A 16869-nucleotide genomic window follows, 5' to 3' on the forward strand; every position below is an offset into this window, starting at 1 on the left:
TACACCCATGTAATTATGTTTACTGCAGGCCTTCACTTTTTCATACTGCTCCAAGCTATTTTCTCTTATCTTTTCCCTTCAATCTGAAGAACTCCCTTTAGCATTTCTTGGTTATTAGCTCTTTCAGTTTTTATTTTATCCATGAATGTCTTAAATTGTCCCTCATTTTTGAAAGATGCTGTTGCCAGATATAGAATTCTTGGCTGGCAATTTGTCTTTTTTAAGATTTGTGAAATTTGTGGCCATTAATTCCTCAAATATTCTTTCTGCCCCTTTTTCCATCTCCTCATCTTCATTAGATAAATATCTCCTTGAGTCACTAGTTATTTTCCAAAGTTTAAGGGGAACACCTTGAATTAATAAAATTATACCTTCATGTTTATCATGTTTTATTGTTTTTAGGCTCTCTACCTTTGGGTTATAAATATGTGAGGACAGGGACAATGTCTGCTTCATTCACATTATACCCCAGACCAAAATACACAGAGTCGCTAAAAATATTTTTGAATGATTTGATGAAATTCATGATGACAAATATAGGATACAAGATTAACCACACTAGCTGTGTCTTTTCTTGCATAAAAAAGTATAAAGAAATGAGCTTCTAGTCAGGTAATAACTCCAGGCCAGGTTCTTCTCTGATGTCTCAAAGGTTGTTTTTTTTTTTTTTTTTTTCCAAAATAGAGCCATAACATCAAACATAAGAAGGAGAGTAGGAGAAGGGATAGGTGAAAGAGGTCTACATCTGTGAATCCTTGCTGATAGTGTTACAATCAAATAGAGGGGACATATATCAGTCATGCAGCCTTCAGACTTGTCAAACATCTTCTATATTTAGTACTTCAAAAAAGGAGAGAAAAAAATGAAGAGAAAGTAGTGTGTTTTGAAAATCAGTAAGGCTCTGTCTGTACCTTGTGTGTCCATTCTTTCTGCTCTGATACCTAGCTCTGAAGCACCAGGTGTTCCCACTGAATGATAGAAAGGTAAACGGAGAACAGATGTTTGAGGGTTACACATAGACTGTAAGTGATAGTGGATGCTGTGGGGAAGAGAAGAGAAAGCTAAATAGTACATGGTTGAGAACCTGTAAGAAGAAAGGAAGAATCAGAATAGGGTCTGGGAAAAATTCTCATAATGAGGGCCAGGTTGTGGGATGGTCAGTTCAAGTACTCTTTAAAGAGGAGTGTGCAGTCACTTTTCTAGGATGGTTTGAAGGTACCCAATTTTAGAAGATCTTAGGCATAGATTTCTCACACAACTTCCAGTGGATACAGAGAAGTGGACCCAGAGGATATACGTACTGTGCAAGGTCTAAGTTGTATCCTGACTGTACCCATCAAGAAAGGAAGCTGTCCCTGCTGCCACTGTGTGTGGGAAGGGTGTTTGCCATGCTCTGCCATACTCCCAGAGCCAATTACTCATGGTATAAGCATCCTTTGTGGCTCATGTTTGAGTAGAAGATTTGGGTGGCTGTATCTGAATGGCAGAGCTTCTGTCACATTCCTGTAATAATTGCAAAGAAGTCTGGGAAAGTGACTTACTAATTCTATCTCAGTCATGGAATGTAGAGCTCAAAAGATACAGGTGGAGGCTACCCATGTTAAAAAAAAATAAAAGATACTGGATGGCCACAGACTTAACAGTTGTCCTAGATGCTGCCTTACAATGCATGGCTTCAGGAGAGATTCAGCTCTCTGTTATCTATATCTGTGTGTTAACTTAAGCTTGGACCAGATTTGGGAGTTATTTATTCACTCAGTTCATTTACGGAACACTACCTAATATACAAAGTGAACCTCTTTACTTACTTGATTCATCTTTGAAAAGCTGTCAATCTGGCAAACAAGGACAGCCTTTGGTGTCTAATAGGCTTAGTTCAGTCTCCCAACCACCTCCTGCTTGTTGGTTTTGTGAGCTTTGTAAAATTTAATAGCTCTCTCATTTTTTCATATTTAAAATATGCATATTGATATATACCTCACAGCATGTTGGTATCAAATCTGAAAAAAATCAAGTTCTAGTCACAATATGAAAAGAAGGTGATTGAATTCATTCAGTACTTATGTATCCATCAGGATGCTAGAAAATGCATATGGAAAGATGAGTAAGTCATCCATGAATAAGTGTTCCATCCTTTCAAATAGCTAAGATTAAGTCAAATAATTAGAATAGAATTGTTAGCATGCTTTAATAGAGCTATGAGCAGGATGTTACAGAAGTACCTGAGGGGGCATGGAAGTCTCTTCCTGAGTAAATCCAGGTGGGCTTCTCAGGATAAGTAAAATATAGAACATTTACCTGAAGAGTAGGTAGGAATTTACAATATAATTAGGGAAGTATGTATTTTAAATTCATATTCAGCCTCCTCTAATAAAAAAGGCCATAAATGACTGTGAGAGAATATCTTTTACTTACATTTTGAGTCTGTGGAAATCCATTGCTTTACAGAAATCTGTTCTCTCTGCCTAGACCTGCCCTGCCCAACAGAGCAACCATGTGACACATGGTATTATTGTGTACTCGACAGGTGGCTAATCCAAAATGAGATATGCTGTAAATGTAAAATAGTCAATGGCTTTTGAAACTTAGTACAGACAAGAGTATATGAAATATCTCATTAATGTCTTTGCTTATACATTCAAATGATATTTTGGAAAATTGAGGTAAATAAAGTAGATTAAAACTAATTTTCCCATTTCCCCATTCCAGCCTTGGCTGAATGTATGCCTTTTAACAAAGTCCCCAGGTAATTCATATGTACCACAAAGTCTGTGAAGTCCTCCTGTAACTTACTACCCTAAAATATCCCCTTGTTCCTCCATCCGTAAAGGTTTCATTTCTGCAGCCTCTTCTCCTAGACAGGCTGACATGGTAAGGGTTGTCTGACTATATAAAAGGCAAACTTAGAATTCTGAAAATCATGTTACCCTGGATCAAGTTTATTTTTAGTGTTGACGTGGAATTCAATTGTTAAAACCCCATACTCAGAAAGCTTAGAAAACTAAAAGCTTCATTTTAGAGCAGACTTTTGTCATCAGTATTGAGCAAGAGGCAGACTCAGCAGGTCCTTTCTGGTCCTCAGGGCTCCATCGGCCTCCTGCAACTCCTTTGTTCACCTGCCATTTTTTCCAGTCTCTGCACCCTAAGCTGTTAGCAGACCCCCTTCCCCAACCCCTCCTTTTCCATCCTGCCTTCCACTCCCCTATATCATCCCTGCTGATCATCCCCTCAGGCTCTGCTTTCTGCTTTCTCTCTTGTGACAGCTAATTTTGTGCAAAAGTGATCTCAGTGTAAGGTGTTTGTGGTTGATAATAGCTTAATATTTTACCTCTTCCGTAGTTTTATTGCATTTTAATAAGGGGTTCCTGGAATTAAAATGGCCTATCGTAACCAGAAGAAAAGAAGCAGGAAAGGTAGAATTTTGGGCATCATGCCAGGCCAATGAGAAAGATATTTTGGCAGAAAGGTCCCCTGACATCATTCTGTTTTCTCTTCCCATAGGCCAAATTGATCAGCATTGTCAGCCATATATTTATTGAGTGTGAAGATTAAATATCTAGAAATTGTCCTTATATGAGATAACATAGATACACACTACAGGAAAAAAAAGAGGGAAATCATTGAAAAATGCTAGTTAACTTGTGGTTTAATATCATGCCAATATTTTTTATTATGAAGAATATGAACAACTGAGAACTGGGATTGGATATTTTCTTCTTCTCTTACAGTTGAGTAATTTGTAATATTCCCCTTTTAAAACTTTTTTCTAAAAAAACTTACAGTGGGCAATGCAGCTGTGGCTCGGTGGCACAATTCTCATCTGCCATGGCAGAGACCAGGGTTCAATTCCTGGAGCCTGCTCATGCCAAAAAAAAAAAAAAAAAAGTTGAAGTATGATACAAAGAAAAAAGTATATGATACAATGGATTATTGCAAATCAAATATCCAAGCAATCTCCAGCCTGGTTAAGAAAGTCGTTCCCAATAACTATAGCTTAGTTTGAGTGTTTTTTATTTTGAATTTTATGTCTGACTTCTTTCACTTATGTTTCTAAGATTCAGCTATGTTGTTTTGTGCTGTAGTTTTTAAATTCTATAGCTAAAATTAATCCACTGTAGGAGGATATACTGCAGCTTATTTATACACCCTACTACTGGTGCACTTTGGGTTGTTTTTAGCTTAGGGTTTTAAAGAGTAATGTTGCTAATGCATATTCTTGCCCGTGCCTTTTTGTGCTCATGTATATCTTTATATGTGCAGATATTCCTGATAGGTGAGATTTCTTGTTATTAGATTTCTAATAAGTTTTTACTTTGAATATTAAAGCTAGTAAGTTTTAATATTCTTGATAGGTGAGATTGCTTGTTATTAGCTTTCTAGATAGATTTTACTTTGAGTAGTGGAAAATAATATTTACCTTTCACTTAAACACCTGTAGGTAAACTGGGGTGCCTTTGCTTCAGACTGGCATATATCTTGCTTCTAAAACCAGTGAATTTCCCTTGGTGTATTCTTCTCATGGAGATGGCAGAATCAAAAGAGCACAGACCTTCCTGCACATGTATTTCATGCCTCTGTGCACAGCACATTCATTAACATTTCATTGGCCAAAGCAAGTGACATGGTCATCCTAAAACTAAAGGTTAGGGAAATGCACTCCACCCACCATCAGGCCATGGCAGGGATGTAGATATATCATATTAGTACAGAGAAAAACTAGGACCAGTAGTCCAACATGCAAAATATATTATGCATATAGCTTTAGTAGAAAGTCCCATTGAGTTTTTGAAACTGGTAAACTATTTTGCACTCCATCTGTAGTGTAAAAGAGATCTCATGGCTCCACAAGCTTAACACTGTTAAAAGACTGGCTGCAGTCTTTTAAATTAAATTTGTTATTCTTCTTGTTGAGCACTTGTATATACTCGTTTGATGCGAAACTCAATTCTGTTGCCTACTTTTCATTTGACAGTGTTACCTCTTCCTGATTGATTTGTAGGAATTCTTTTCATATTCTGGATATTAACCCTTTGTTGTTACACATACTTTCTCCTACACCATGGCTTGCATTTTGTTCTCTTAATAATGCCTTTGATGAACCAAATTCCTGTCTTTGAATATAGTCCAATTTTAATAAATGTACCCCAGTTTTTCAGTGTTTTTTAGTTAGGATGTTGATATTAATGTTTAAGAGGTCTTAATATTTGCCAACCTGAGAAGATATTCTCCTACACTCTCTACTAGATTATTTATTGTTCAGTTTGTCATACTTAGATTTATAATATAACCAGAATTTATTTTTTTCTACACTGAGAGGTTTCAGTCAATTCCATTATTTTCCATATTTATATCCCATTGACAGGGTTATTTATTGAAAAGATTGTTTTTCTCCCTTCTGTGATATACCAACTCTGTCATTAAAAAAAAAAATAGGTTCATAATGTGCCATTCCTCTATTTTATTAACTTATTTTTCAGCCCATGTGTGAATACCACCTTATCTTAATTAATGTGGACTGACACTAAATCTTGATGTATGGTAGGAATTGTCCTTTTTCAACATTGTCTCAACCATTCTTGACTGTGTTCTTCTCTATGTAAATTTAAAATCAGATGGTGAAATATCCCCCACCCCCCAAAAAAAACTATTTGGTGTGTGTTATAGATGAGTTAGAAAAAAATTGACATCCTTACAATATTGAATTTTCCAATCCATAAACATGGCATGTACTTCCACTTATTTAGATCATTTTTAATTCTACTTATCTTAAGTAGAGATCTTGTGAAACTTTTCTCAGATTTATCCTTTGACATTTTTTATGGTATGGTAAATAATAATTTAAAAATTTTTCCTTATCTGTTTGTTGTTCATATATAGGAATAAAACTGATTTTTTTGGTTGATTTTGTTGCCAGAAAACTTGCTGAATTCATTTACGTAATCTATTATTTTAGCAGTAGCTTCTTGGAATTTTCTACATACTCAGAGGATATTTTCCATGAATAATGATTTTCTTCTTTCTGAAATTTTATATTCATCAGCCATTATTTTTGCCTAAATAAGCAGATTAGAACCACCAATGTAATGTTGAATAGAAGTGGTGTTGGTGACTTCATTTGTTTGTTTGTTTGATTTAATCTTGTATCCAATTTCAGAGGACCTGATTTTAGTGTTTAGATTTTGTTTAGATCAAGCAAACTACCTTCTATACCTGGTTTTCTAAGGGTAGTTTTTGAGATTTTGTAGTTTTTTTTTTTTTTTTTTTAATATGAATGGATATTGTTTGGTGGTAGTTTATGGTTTACAAGGAATTAGTCTATTTAATCTACGTTGTCAAGCATATGTGTATATGGTTATTTGTAGTATGCTCTATTATCTTTTGTTTTCTGAAAGGTCTGTAGTGATAGCTGCTGTATCATTTTTTTCTTGTTGTTGGTAATTTGTGTCTTTAATTTTTCTTTTTCAGTCTTGCTAGATGTTTGCCAACTTTATGGACATCTTCAAAGGACTGGCTCTCAGTTACATTGATTTGATACCTTGTTTTTCTTTCCAATTCCATTGACATCTGATCTTATAGTAATTATTTCTTTTATTCTGCTTGCTGTGAATTTATTTTACTCTTCTTTGTGTGGATTCTTGAGATGGGAGCTTAGATCGTTGAGTTGCATCTTTTCCTCTTTTCTAATGTATGTATTTAGTGTTATAAATTTTCTTCTCAGCATTGCTTTAGCTGTTTCCCATACATTTTAAAATATTTTTTAACAGTTTTAAATTGTGAAATATAACATAAATACAAAAACCAATAAACTTCCAAGTACATTTAAAAAGTAGTTATGGACAGATTTTAAAGTTTAATTACAGTTCCATGATTTTTCTTTCCTGTTTTCTTCTAACTGCTCCAAGATACTGAAGATCAAAAGAAATATCAATATAATGATTCAGCAGTCATACTCATTTAAGTCTTATTTTCTCTGTTATACTCCTCATTCTCTTTTTTCTTTCTCTTGTGTGATAAATAACATATATACAAAAAGGCAATACATTTCAAAGTACATCACAACGATTAGTTGTAGAACAGATTTCAGAATTTGTATGGATTACAATTCCACAACTTTAGGTCTTTACTTCTAGCTGCTCTAAGATATTGGAGACCAAAAGAGATGTCAGTTGAATGATTCAGCAATCATACTCATTTGTTAAACCCTACCTTTTCTGTATACCTTCACCATCACCTTTGATCTTTCTCCCATTCTTTAGGAGTATTTGGGATATGACCATTCTAACTTTTTCCTGTTGGAAGGGGCTGTTGATAATATGGAATAGGGGCTGGAACTAATTGATGTTCTGGAGAGATTAACTCCTCTGCATTTCAGGACTTGTCTGGTCCAGGGACCCATCTGGAGGTTGTAGGTTTCTAGAAAGTTACTCTAATTGAATGGAACCTTTGTGGAATCGTATATATTGCCCTAGGTGTTCTTTAGGATTGGCTGGAAAGATCCTGATTGGGATTTGGCAGGTTATGTTAAATAGCAATGTCTAACTGAAGCTTGCATAAGAGTGACCTCCAGAGTAGCCCCTTGACTCTATTTGAATTCTCTCAGCCACTGATAACTTATTTGTAACACTTATTTTCCCCCTCTTGGTCAGGATGGCACTGTTGATCCCACAATGTCAGGGCCAGACTCACCCTTGAGAGTCATCTCCCATGCCACCAGAGAGGCTTTCACCCGTGGATGTCATGCCCATGCTGCAGGGAGGGCAGTGGTTTCACTTACAAAATTGGGCTTAGAGAGAGAAAGAGAGGCCACATCTGAGCAATGAAAGAGATCCTCTGGATGTGACTCTTAGACATACCTATAGGTAGACTAAGCTCCTCCAGTACATACATAAGCTTCACAAGAGCAAGCCTAAAGATCAAGGGCTTGGCCTGTTGATTTGGTTGTCTCTAATGTTTGACACAGTATCAGGGGTTTCCCCAGTGGTAAAGTTTAATAGTTCCATATTTTATCTCCCATCCCTCAAGGGACGCAGCCAATACTCTTTGATTGTCTGGTTAATGTACTCTGGGATGTATCCAGGCATTACATTAAGCTATATAGGATTACCATACAGTTTTATATACTATATTTTATTTTCACTGAGTTCAATATATTATTTGATTTCCTTGACATTTCCTCTTTGACCTATGGATTATTTATAAGTATGCTGTTTGTTTCCAATAACTTGGAAATTTTCCTGTTATTCTGTTATTGATTCTATTTTAATCTGTTATGGTCAGAGAACACACTCTGTATATAATTTCAATTCTTTAAATTTGTTGAGAAGGTTTGTTTTAAGAACAGGATATGATCTATTTTGGTATGTGTTCTGTGAGCACTTGGGAAGTATGTGCATCTTTCTATTGTTGAGTTGTTGCTCTATATATGTAAATAAAATAATGTTGTTTAGTGTTGACATCCATTTATATCCTTGTTCCTTTTCTCTCTAGTGGTTGTATCCACTAAGTCTCCAACTAGAATTATAGGTTTGTTTATTTTTCATTTCAGTTGTATCAGATTCTGCTTCACATGTTTTGAAGCTGTGTAGGGTATGAATACATTGTAAGATGATTTTGCCTTTCTGATGGATTGACCCTTTTATGATTATATAATTTCCCTCTCTGTTGGCAAATTTTGCTGTTAAATCTGCTTTACCTGATATTAATATTGATACACCAGTTTTCCTTTTATTAAGGTTTGCATTACATATCTTTTCCATTTTTTTTTTATTTTCAACTTGTCTGTATCATTGCAACTAGTGAATTTCTTATAAATAGCATATGGTTATCATATTTTTAATCTATTCTGTCAATCTCCATCCTTTAACTGGTATAGTTAAGCCATTTATATTTAATGTATTTAATTTATATGCCAGGGCTTGTCTGACATTTTATTTTTTGTTTTCTCTTTGTTCTCTGCTTTTATTTATTTATCTTTTTTCTTTTTTTTTCTTTTTTTTTTTTTGCCTTCCTCTAGGTTACTTAGTTTTGTAAACTGGATTCCTCTATCCTCTCAGTTTATGATCAAAGAAATACTCTACAACATTTTCTGTAACTGATGGCCTTAGGGAAGAACTTTGTTTCTAACTCCTGCACCAGCAATCTCTTACCTAGGCTGCAAGGCCACTTGCTGGAGGTAGCATGTTTCTTTTCAAAGGCTTCCCCAGCTTCTGTTCCTGCTCTCGGCAGCCTTTGTTTGGAATGATATCTCCATTAGAGGCCTTCTGCAGGTGCAGATCTCCATGTGAGAACCTATAGCTCCAGAGGGGCTCTACAGCTCATGCCCCTCATTGTGTCTGACTGTGACAGTCTCCTGCAGCAAAGACACTATACCAGCAAATCTTCCTGAGAACAGTCTAGAATGTATGTTGTTCTCTAGAATCTATGTTGTTGGCTGTCCTGGGGTCAGACTCCCCAGAGCGGCAGCATTGGTCCCCTGGAACCAGCAGAGAGATGTGGGCTGATATGAACTAAGCCACTAGGATCTCTTTGTATGTTACTTTCTCTGTAATCCAGATAGCATTAAGGAGTCCATAGCCTTCAGAGACCCAAGAAAACTTGGCTCAAATCTCCGATTTCACAGCAGGAGAAAAACAATGCATATGTAATTCCTGTGACTTTCCAAGACTTATATTCTTATTGCTCTCTTTCCTGCAGCTCTGATTTCCATGGTGGGAACAGTGTTTTCCTTTGTCCTGAGTCAGCCCAAAACTTAAATTTAGCCAATTTTCAAAACCTTTCCATCCCTGACAGGATTTATATTCTTCTTAGATTTCACTGAATTAGTTTAGGTTCAAGGAAGGGGTTACATCAGCCCACACACAGCCCTTCTTTTTCTCTTCCTGGCCTCTCACATGCTTCCGCCTTCAAAACTCTTTTCCATCCCCTTCCTTTGAGGACTGAATTCAGCTTGACATCAGCTCTTCTAGATGTCCTCTGCTGTCTCCCTAAATAAGCAACTTTCAATGTGCTTCTAACAAAGCACTCATTATTATACAGAGAAATTATCTATTTATTTTTATATATTTCCCTAAGATTATAAACACTACATGAACAGAAACCATCTTTGCTTTTTAGCGTTGTAGACTCTGTCTAATAAAGTGAGTTGCACATATTAAGCACTCAGGTGTTTATTGAATTCATTATTGATGAATATATTGATAAGTGCATTGCAATTGTATCCATGCTGATTCAGGTATGGTTTAACTTGTTCAAGAGAAACTGACCAGTAAGTCTACATTGCAGTAGACTTACAATATAGTCTGCTATACACACTCATGCACATACACACACACACAAACATACACACACACACACACACACAACTGAGGTAAGATTTAAGTAACACTTTGAGAAAATTCTAATAAACACACTATTTTTTAAAGAACTTTGGATTGACTGTTAATATCCAGGAGATTTATGCTAGCACAGTGCTATATAAAAATAGCTTCCCTGTAATACCACTTTTCATACATTTCAGATTTAGGGATAGACTGATACTAGAAATATTCAACTGTCATAAGACTTCTTAAAGTCACCTGGAAAAATTCACCTTCCTACTATTTTTTCTCATGATATATTGTTGTGATTTTAAATTATTCTAATTTCATATTAAAAACAAAATATTTAAAAATAATTTTAAATTCATGTTTGTTTTGCTAGCAGAATGAAATAAAGTACTTTTGGAAATTATCTAGAACACCTTAATGCTTTTTAATTAAGAATTTTATATTCTGTATGGTTATTGCAAAATATCCTATCAAATCTTCTATGATTTACTTGTTGGGTAGAAAGTATTCCCACATGGGTAAATATAAATAGCAGAAGTGATTTAGTTTTTAATATAATTTCATGATTAATTTGAAGCAATATTAAAAAGAAATCCCAAATAATATAACTTGAGTTTGTATTATGCTTCCTTTTCTTTCAAAGCATTACTAATATGATACTTATGTTTATTCTTACAGAGTTCCTATGCATTGAATAGCATATATTATTATCTCCATCTTACAAATAAGGTTAGATGGTTGGCCAATAGTAACATATAATTAGTGATAGATTTGAGGCTTAAAAACAGGCCTTTTATAATTTCTTGTTGAATTCTTCTGGAGGGGGAGAGTGAAAAGACATATTCAAAAAGAAACAATTATTTAAAATGAAACATTGTGTTTCAAAATAAGTGTTAAGATGGTAGATACCTCCAAGAATAGGGCTCCATTTTGCTTTTCTGTGCAAATCATATAGCAGGCAGCTAAGACCATTTCTGCCTGATAAAGCTTTGTGTATATTTGGTCTCTGCCTTGGGAAGATAAATGAGCTCACTTCAGAGTTGAGTCTATAGGCAGATGATTGAAATTCAGGAAGGGGTTTATATGCATTCAATAGAGTATTTCTGTCAGTGTGTTTCTGCATGAGAGGTCTCAAAGGGAGTGAATGGAGGAAACAGAAGAGAAGATTTTGTTTATTGAGAGGAAATGAAAGGGATTAGTTTCTATGGAGGCCAGCCAGGTGACATAGATTTCTAACACTGGAATGTGTACTCTGATGGACACACTTTAAAAGAGGGAAAGAAACCTTGGATAGAGAGCCTGGCTTTAGTTTCTAACCAATTCATATCAAGTTTCTTTGAAGAGGTTTTCTCATCCCAAGAGAAGCCTTTATTTAATATATGTCTCATGTGCCAGGCTTACATAGGGCTTAGATAATTACACAGAGCATTTCTCGTCTACATTAATCAGCATGCTCCTGGCCTCAGCAGGCTCTTCTTTGGACCTTTGAGTTTAAATAAACAAACATGAAATCTGTAAGACTCACATGTGAAGAGCCCCTCACAGAGAAAATATTCTTATTTCCTTGTGAAATTGAAATACAACTCTATGTGTTTTCAAAGAAAGTGCAAGTAATTCCGCAAAATTTCTCTTCTGTGAAAAGAAGATTAGTTAAAGTACAAAGGAAACTAGAAAGATTGTGCGGTTGGCCATGCACTGAATGGATTTAGAATGGCTGGCAGTTGCTAAATCTACACTAGATTGACCACTTTGCAAATGATATTTCCCATAACTTCAGCCTTTGGTGCAATCATAAAGAATGAAGTTCTTTTGAAGGTAAGAAATGTATGCTGTAAATTTTTTTAGCTTTTACATCCCATTGCATATCTGTGTTTATATATCTCTGTCATAATTATGCTTTCATTTAATGTCTTCATAAGCTAGTGCTGATTTATCTTTTAAGATTCATCAGTCAATATTCACTCCTCTCAATTGTAGCACATAACCACACTGAAATGATCTAAATTCATTTTTTGTTCCAAACTTTCTTTAATATCTGGCTTCTGTCTTTCAGTTTTCCTCTGTTCTCATTTTTTTCCTAATTCCAGTGCTCTGTCTTCCAGACCACAGTTCGTGCCCTTCCAACTATATACTGGAAGTCCTTCTATGCTCTGTTAACACCTAGAATTTTTATTGTCGTGGTTCTCATCAATTTGTCCTCTATCTGCTTTATAACATAGTTTTGGTCAGCATTTCTCCCATTAAATCTTCGTCAATTTTGCATGATTAGAAAATATATCTGACTCATATGTAATTTTATCTTTATCAAGCCAAGTGCCCGGCACAGAGTAGGAGTTCAATAAATTCTTATTGAATGAGTAACATAATAAATTATAAAGGAAGGAAAAATATGAAAGTGATATTATGAAGGAAAGGCCCTAAAAAGTACTTCCCCTGCATTCTCCAGCTACCTGTTGTTGAATCCTATGTATAACTCCAAGACCATCCACTGCCTGAACTAATCAATTAAGATTAAAAGGGTAGAGTTGAATGTTCCTTTTGGGTCGAAGGAAATGATGGAAAGAGGAGAATGTAATTCAAGGGAGTGGTGAACATTGAAGAGAAAGGGTTCTAATGGGCATAGTCCTAATAAATTGGAGAGTGTGCAGGGAAGGTTTGACCTCAAGACTGGGACAAAATAGAAAGAGAAATTATTTAGAAGTTGTGCAAACTTGTTGACAGCACTGTCACAGATAATGAGATAAAAAGGTAAGAAACAATAGTAAACAAAAGATTCATTAATTTTTCCAGATACTCTGATTCAGTATCATAGGGTATGACCAGGCTACTGTATTAAAAAAAAAAAAAAAATCGCTACAGATGCTTATCTACTCATGATGATCAATCATTAAAGCATGCACATACACACACACACACACACACACACACACACACAAAACGCTATTCTAGAACAGCAAATGTTAACTTTAAAAACCATGTAAGAAAGGCATCTTTCATGGAGTGTCAAGTTTCTGTAGGTCTCCTGGAATTATGTTTTTATCTTATCAAGATTGTCCTACTCGAAAGAGATACTACCTCTCCTGGGAATGTCCCTCATTCTTTCTTATGGAAATCTCCCATTCACTCTGACAAGCTGTTCAAACATTCATTTCTCTGTAAAGTTTTAAACTGTAATCCCCACTAGATAAAATTTATCAATTTCTCTTCATGACTTAGACATTTAAACATATTTTAGTTGAAAACATAATATATTCTGCTCTTTACATGTATGCTACCTTTCATTAGACCATAAGTTTCTTAATGCACAAATGAGGACTTATTGTTCTGAATCCAAGAACCTTGCACATGTTAAATACTCAAATTTATTTATCTCTTTTTCATAGCACTGTAAATTCCTTTTTTGTTCCATACTTGCCAAAGAAGAGAACTAGAAGTACCTAGTCAATTACAACACCTGGTGACTTTTAAAACTTTCTAGTCTCTTCCTAACAGACACAACAACTCTGAATAAAATCACACTTCTCTGATGAAAGTTTAAAGGGATTGTCCTGTTCTTCAGAAACCTGAAGAAAAATGTTCTCTCTGAATGGGAATGCAAAACTTGCAAGTCATTCAATCTTCAGTGTGTGTACTGAATTGTGTGAGCATCACATAATAAAATACTAATGAAAACTAAATAAAAATTAGCTAATGAAAGCTAAATGAAAATACGAATATAAAGGATTTCATAAATCTTGGGCCAGAAAGTTCTGTCACTGGACAGAGCTCTCTGTGGGGCTATCACCCCCAAATCTCATTAGTTATAAATGCCTACTCATGTGGCCCTTCTCATCCCAACACATTCTGATTCTTCTCACTCAGCTTTATTCTTCCTGGAAGGAATAGAATAGTCCCCAAATTAAAATATTTTGATATATTATGAATAATATTAATTAGGGATAGTACCTGCTTTTTACTCATCCTCAGTGTTTATCTTTACAACCTATGTTTCAGTGTTCTTTTCCCTTTTATATTTCTTTCTTCCCTCCCTCTCCTCTCTATGAACTGATCTGGACCTGGTCTTATCAACATCTCAATAGGTGATCTCACTGTTGCTTATTTCTGTCTTTAAGGTCATTTGTATTTATGAAATTTCAAAATAGTAAATTATTTCTAGGTAGAGACTGCTCCAAGTTTGGACTGGTACAGTTCTTCAGGATTCTTCTTTGTTAAACATACTTATGACAATGGACCTATTAGAAAACTCTCAAGAACAGGCTTCTTCTGAGTTCCTCATATTTTGTGGTCTTAGTTGATATAAAACCTTTAGCCTCATTTATTGTGCATATTTTCTATTATTTATGTAGAAGGGATGCAATTTTGAGATGTATAACTTAAAAATAGCTGATGCATTTGTTCCATGGGTTGTTATCTAAGTAGCATAACTAGGGCACCTCAGATCAATTATCCTTTCTTATATCTACTTTCTAGATACTACTCTATTCCAGTGTTACAATGTTCTCATTCATATACTCTTCCTGGGTAGAGTACGCATTTCTCTTAATTAATCATTTAGAAGTTCTTCTTTGTTATTTAATCTAGAAGTTGATTATGTACTACTGTTGGATATGTTTAAGTGTATATCTTATCTTGTGTTTTTCAGAAGATGCTTATAAGACCCAGGTTAGGATCGACAGTGAACCAGCTTATTTGGATATCTTAGACACTGCTGGTCAGGTATGTGATTTTTCTTAGACTTCACCATCCTCCAGGACCAGCTTACGTTTTGGCTTCAAATATACTTACCATGATGTAGAAGATGAGTTTAACTATTCAAACCGAAGAAGAACATGTTTTCAGTGGTGTTCAGCAATTAGATACAGAATGGAAAAAGGCACTGTTGGCAGGGAAATGTGACTCATTGCCAGGAAGAATAATTCAACATTCCCTTAATTTTCTCAATATAAAAGTAAAAGTATATGGACTCTCGTTATCAGTACTACCTTAATATTCTTTCATCAACAGTAACAAAGGTACTACACAAATACTAGGGATGAATAATAGGGCAGGATAAAGGGTATAGGATATTTGGGTTTTTTTTTCTTTCTGTTTATTTTTGAAATAATGAACATACTCTAAAATTGATCGTGGCAATGTTGCTGAGAGCCATTGATTGTATACTTTGGATGGTTTATATGGTATTTGAATATATTTCAATAAAATTGTATTAAAAATAAAATTATAGGCATAATATTGCTAAAAATTTTAATTGAATACTCAAAAGAAAGGTCTACCTAGCAAACATGCCCATGAAACCAAGGCTTTGTCAATGGAATAGGTTGATATAATCAAAATTTAACATGATCTAATGGTCTGGAATGCTAAGTCTCAAATTCATTGCACAGAGATAGTATTTTCAGAAAACAAACCTGTAGTTTTATCTGGTTTGACAACACTTACTGTGAGAAAAAGCTCTAGGGGTCTTTATGTCCTAGGCAATATGGTGGAATAGTAAACTTTTTTATTGGAAACATCTAGAAAGGGTAAATGTAATATGACAAACATGTTTTAAATGCAAAGATGAACTTAAACAAATGTATTTGAAATCATTGGAGTGACAAACAGAGGTATGAAAACCATTCTTAATATTAATAAAATTAATAATATAAGGGCTTAAATCTTAGTATCTTTTTTTATTAATTAAAGAAAAAAAGAAATTAACACAACATTTAGAAATCATTCCATTCTACATATGCAATCAGTAATTCTTAACATCATCACATAGATGCATGATCATCATTTCTTAGTACATTTGCATCAATTTAGGAAAAGAACTAGCAAAACAACAGAAAAATATATAGAATGTTAATATAGGAAAAAAATAAAAATGATAATAATAGTTAAAAAAAAAGAAAAGAAAAAAGAAAAAAAGACAAACAAACAAACAGACAGACAAAAAAAAAAAACCTATAGCTCAGATGCAGCTTCATTCAGTGTTTTAACAGGATTACTTTACAATTAGGTATTATTGTGCTGTCCATTTTTGAGTTTTTGTATCTAGTCCTGTTGCACAGTCTGTATCCCTTCAGCTCCAATTACCCATTATCTTACCCTGTTTCTAACTCCTGCTGGACTCTGTTACCAATGACATATTCCAAGTTTATTCTCGAATGTTGGTTCACATCAGTGGGACCATACAGTATTTGTCCTTTAGTTTTTGGCTAGACTCACTCAGCATAATATTCTCTAGGTCCATCCATGTTATTACATGCTTCATAAGTTTATTCTGTCTTAAAGCTGCATAATATTCCATCGTATGTATATACCACAGTTTGTTTAGCCACTCCTCTGTTGATGGACATTTTGGCTGTTTCCATCTCTTTGCAATTGTAAATAACGCTGCTATAAACATTGGTGTGCAAATGTCCGTTTGTGTCTTTGCCCTTAAGTCCTTTGAGTAGATACCTAGCAATGGTATTGCTGGGTCGTATGGCAATTCTATATTCAGCTTTTTGAGGAACCGCCAAACTGCCTTCCACAGTGGTGGCACCATTTGACATTCCCA

General features: G+C 34.8%; 1 protein-coding gene across 2 annotated transcripts in view; it reads left to right on the forward strand.

Moving 5' to 3' along the window:
- Window positions 1-16869, forward strand: part of RIT2 (Ras like without CAAX 2) — a 418989-nt gene that overhangs the window by 140648 nt on the left and 261472 nt on the right. For both annotated transcript variants that reach the window (XM_077135583.1, XM_077135582.1), the window contains one exon: window positions 14968-15041. In XM_077135583.1, the coding sequence (XP_076991698.1) occupies window positions 14968-15041 (74 nt within the window). The remainder of the gene's footprint in view (window positions 1-14967; window positions 15042-16869) is intronic.

This window comes from Tamandua tetradactyla, chromosome 18 (genome assembly GCF_023851605.1).
Source record: "Tamandua tetradactyla isolate mTamTet1 chromosome 18, mTamTet1.pri, whole genome shotgun sequence".
In the NCBI taxonomy this organism is placed as follows: Eukaryota; Metazoa; Chordata; class Mammalia; order Pilosa; family Myrmecophagidae; genus Tamandua; species Tamandua tetradactyla.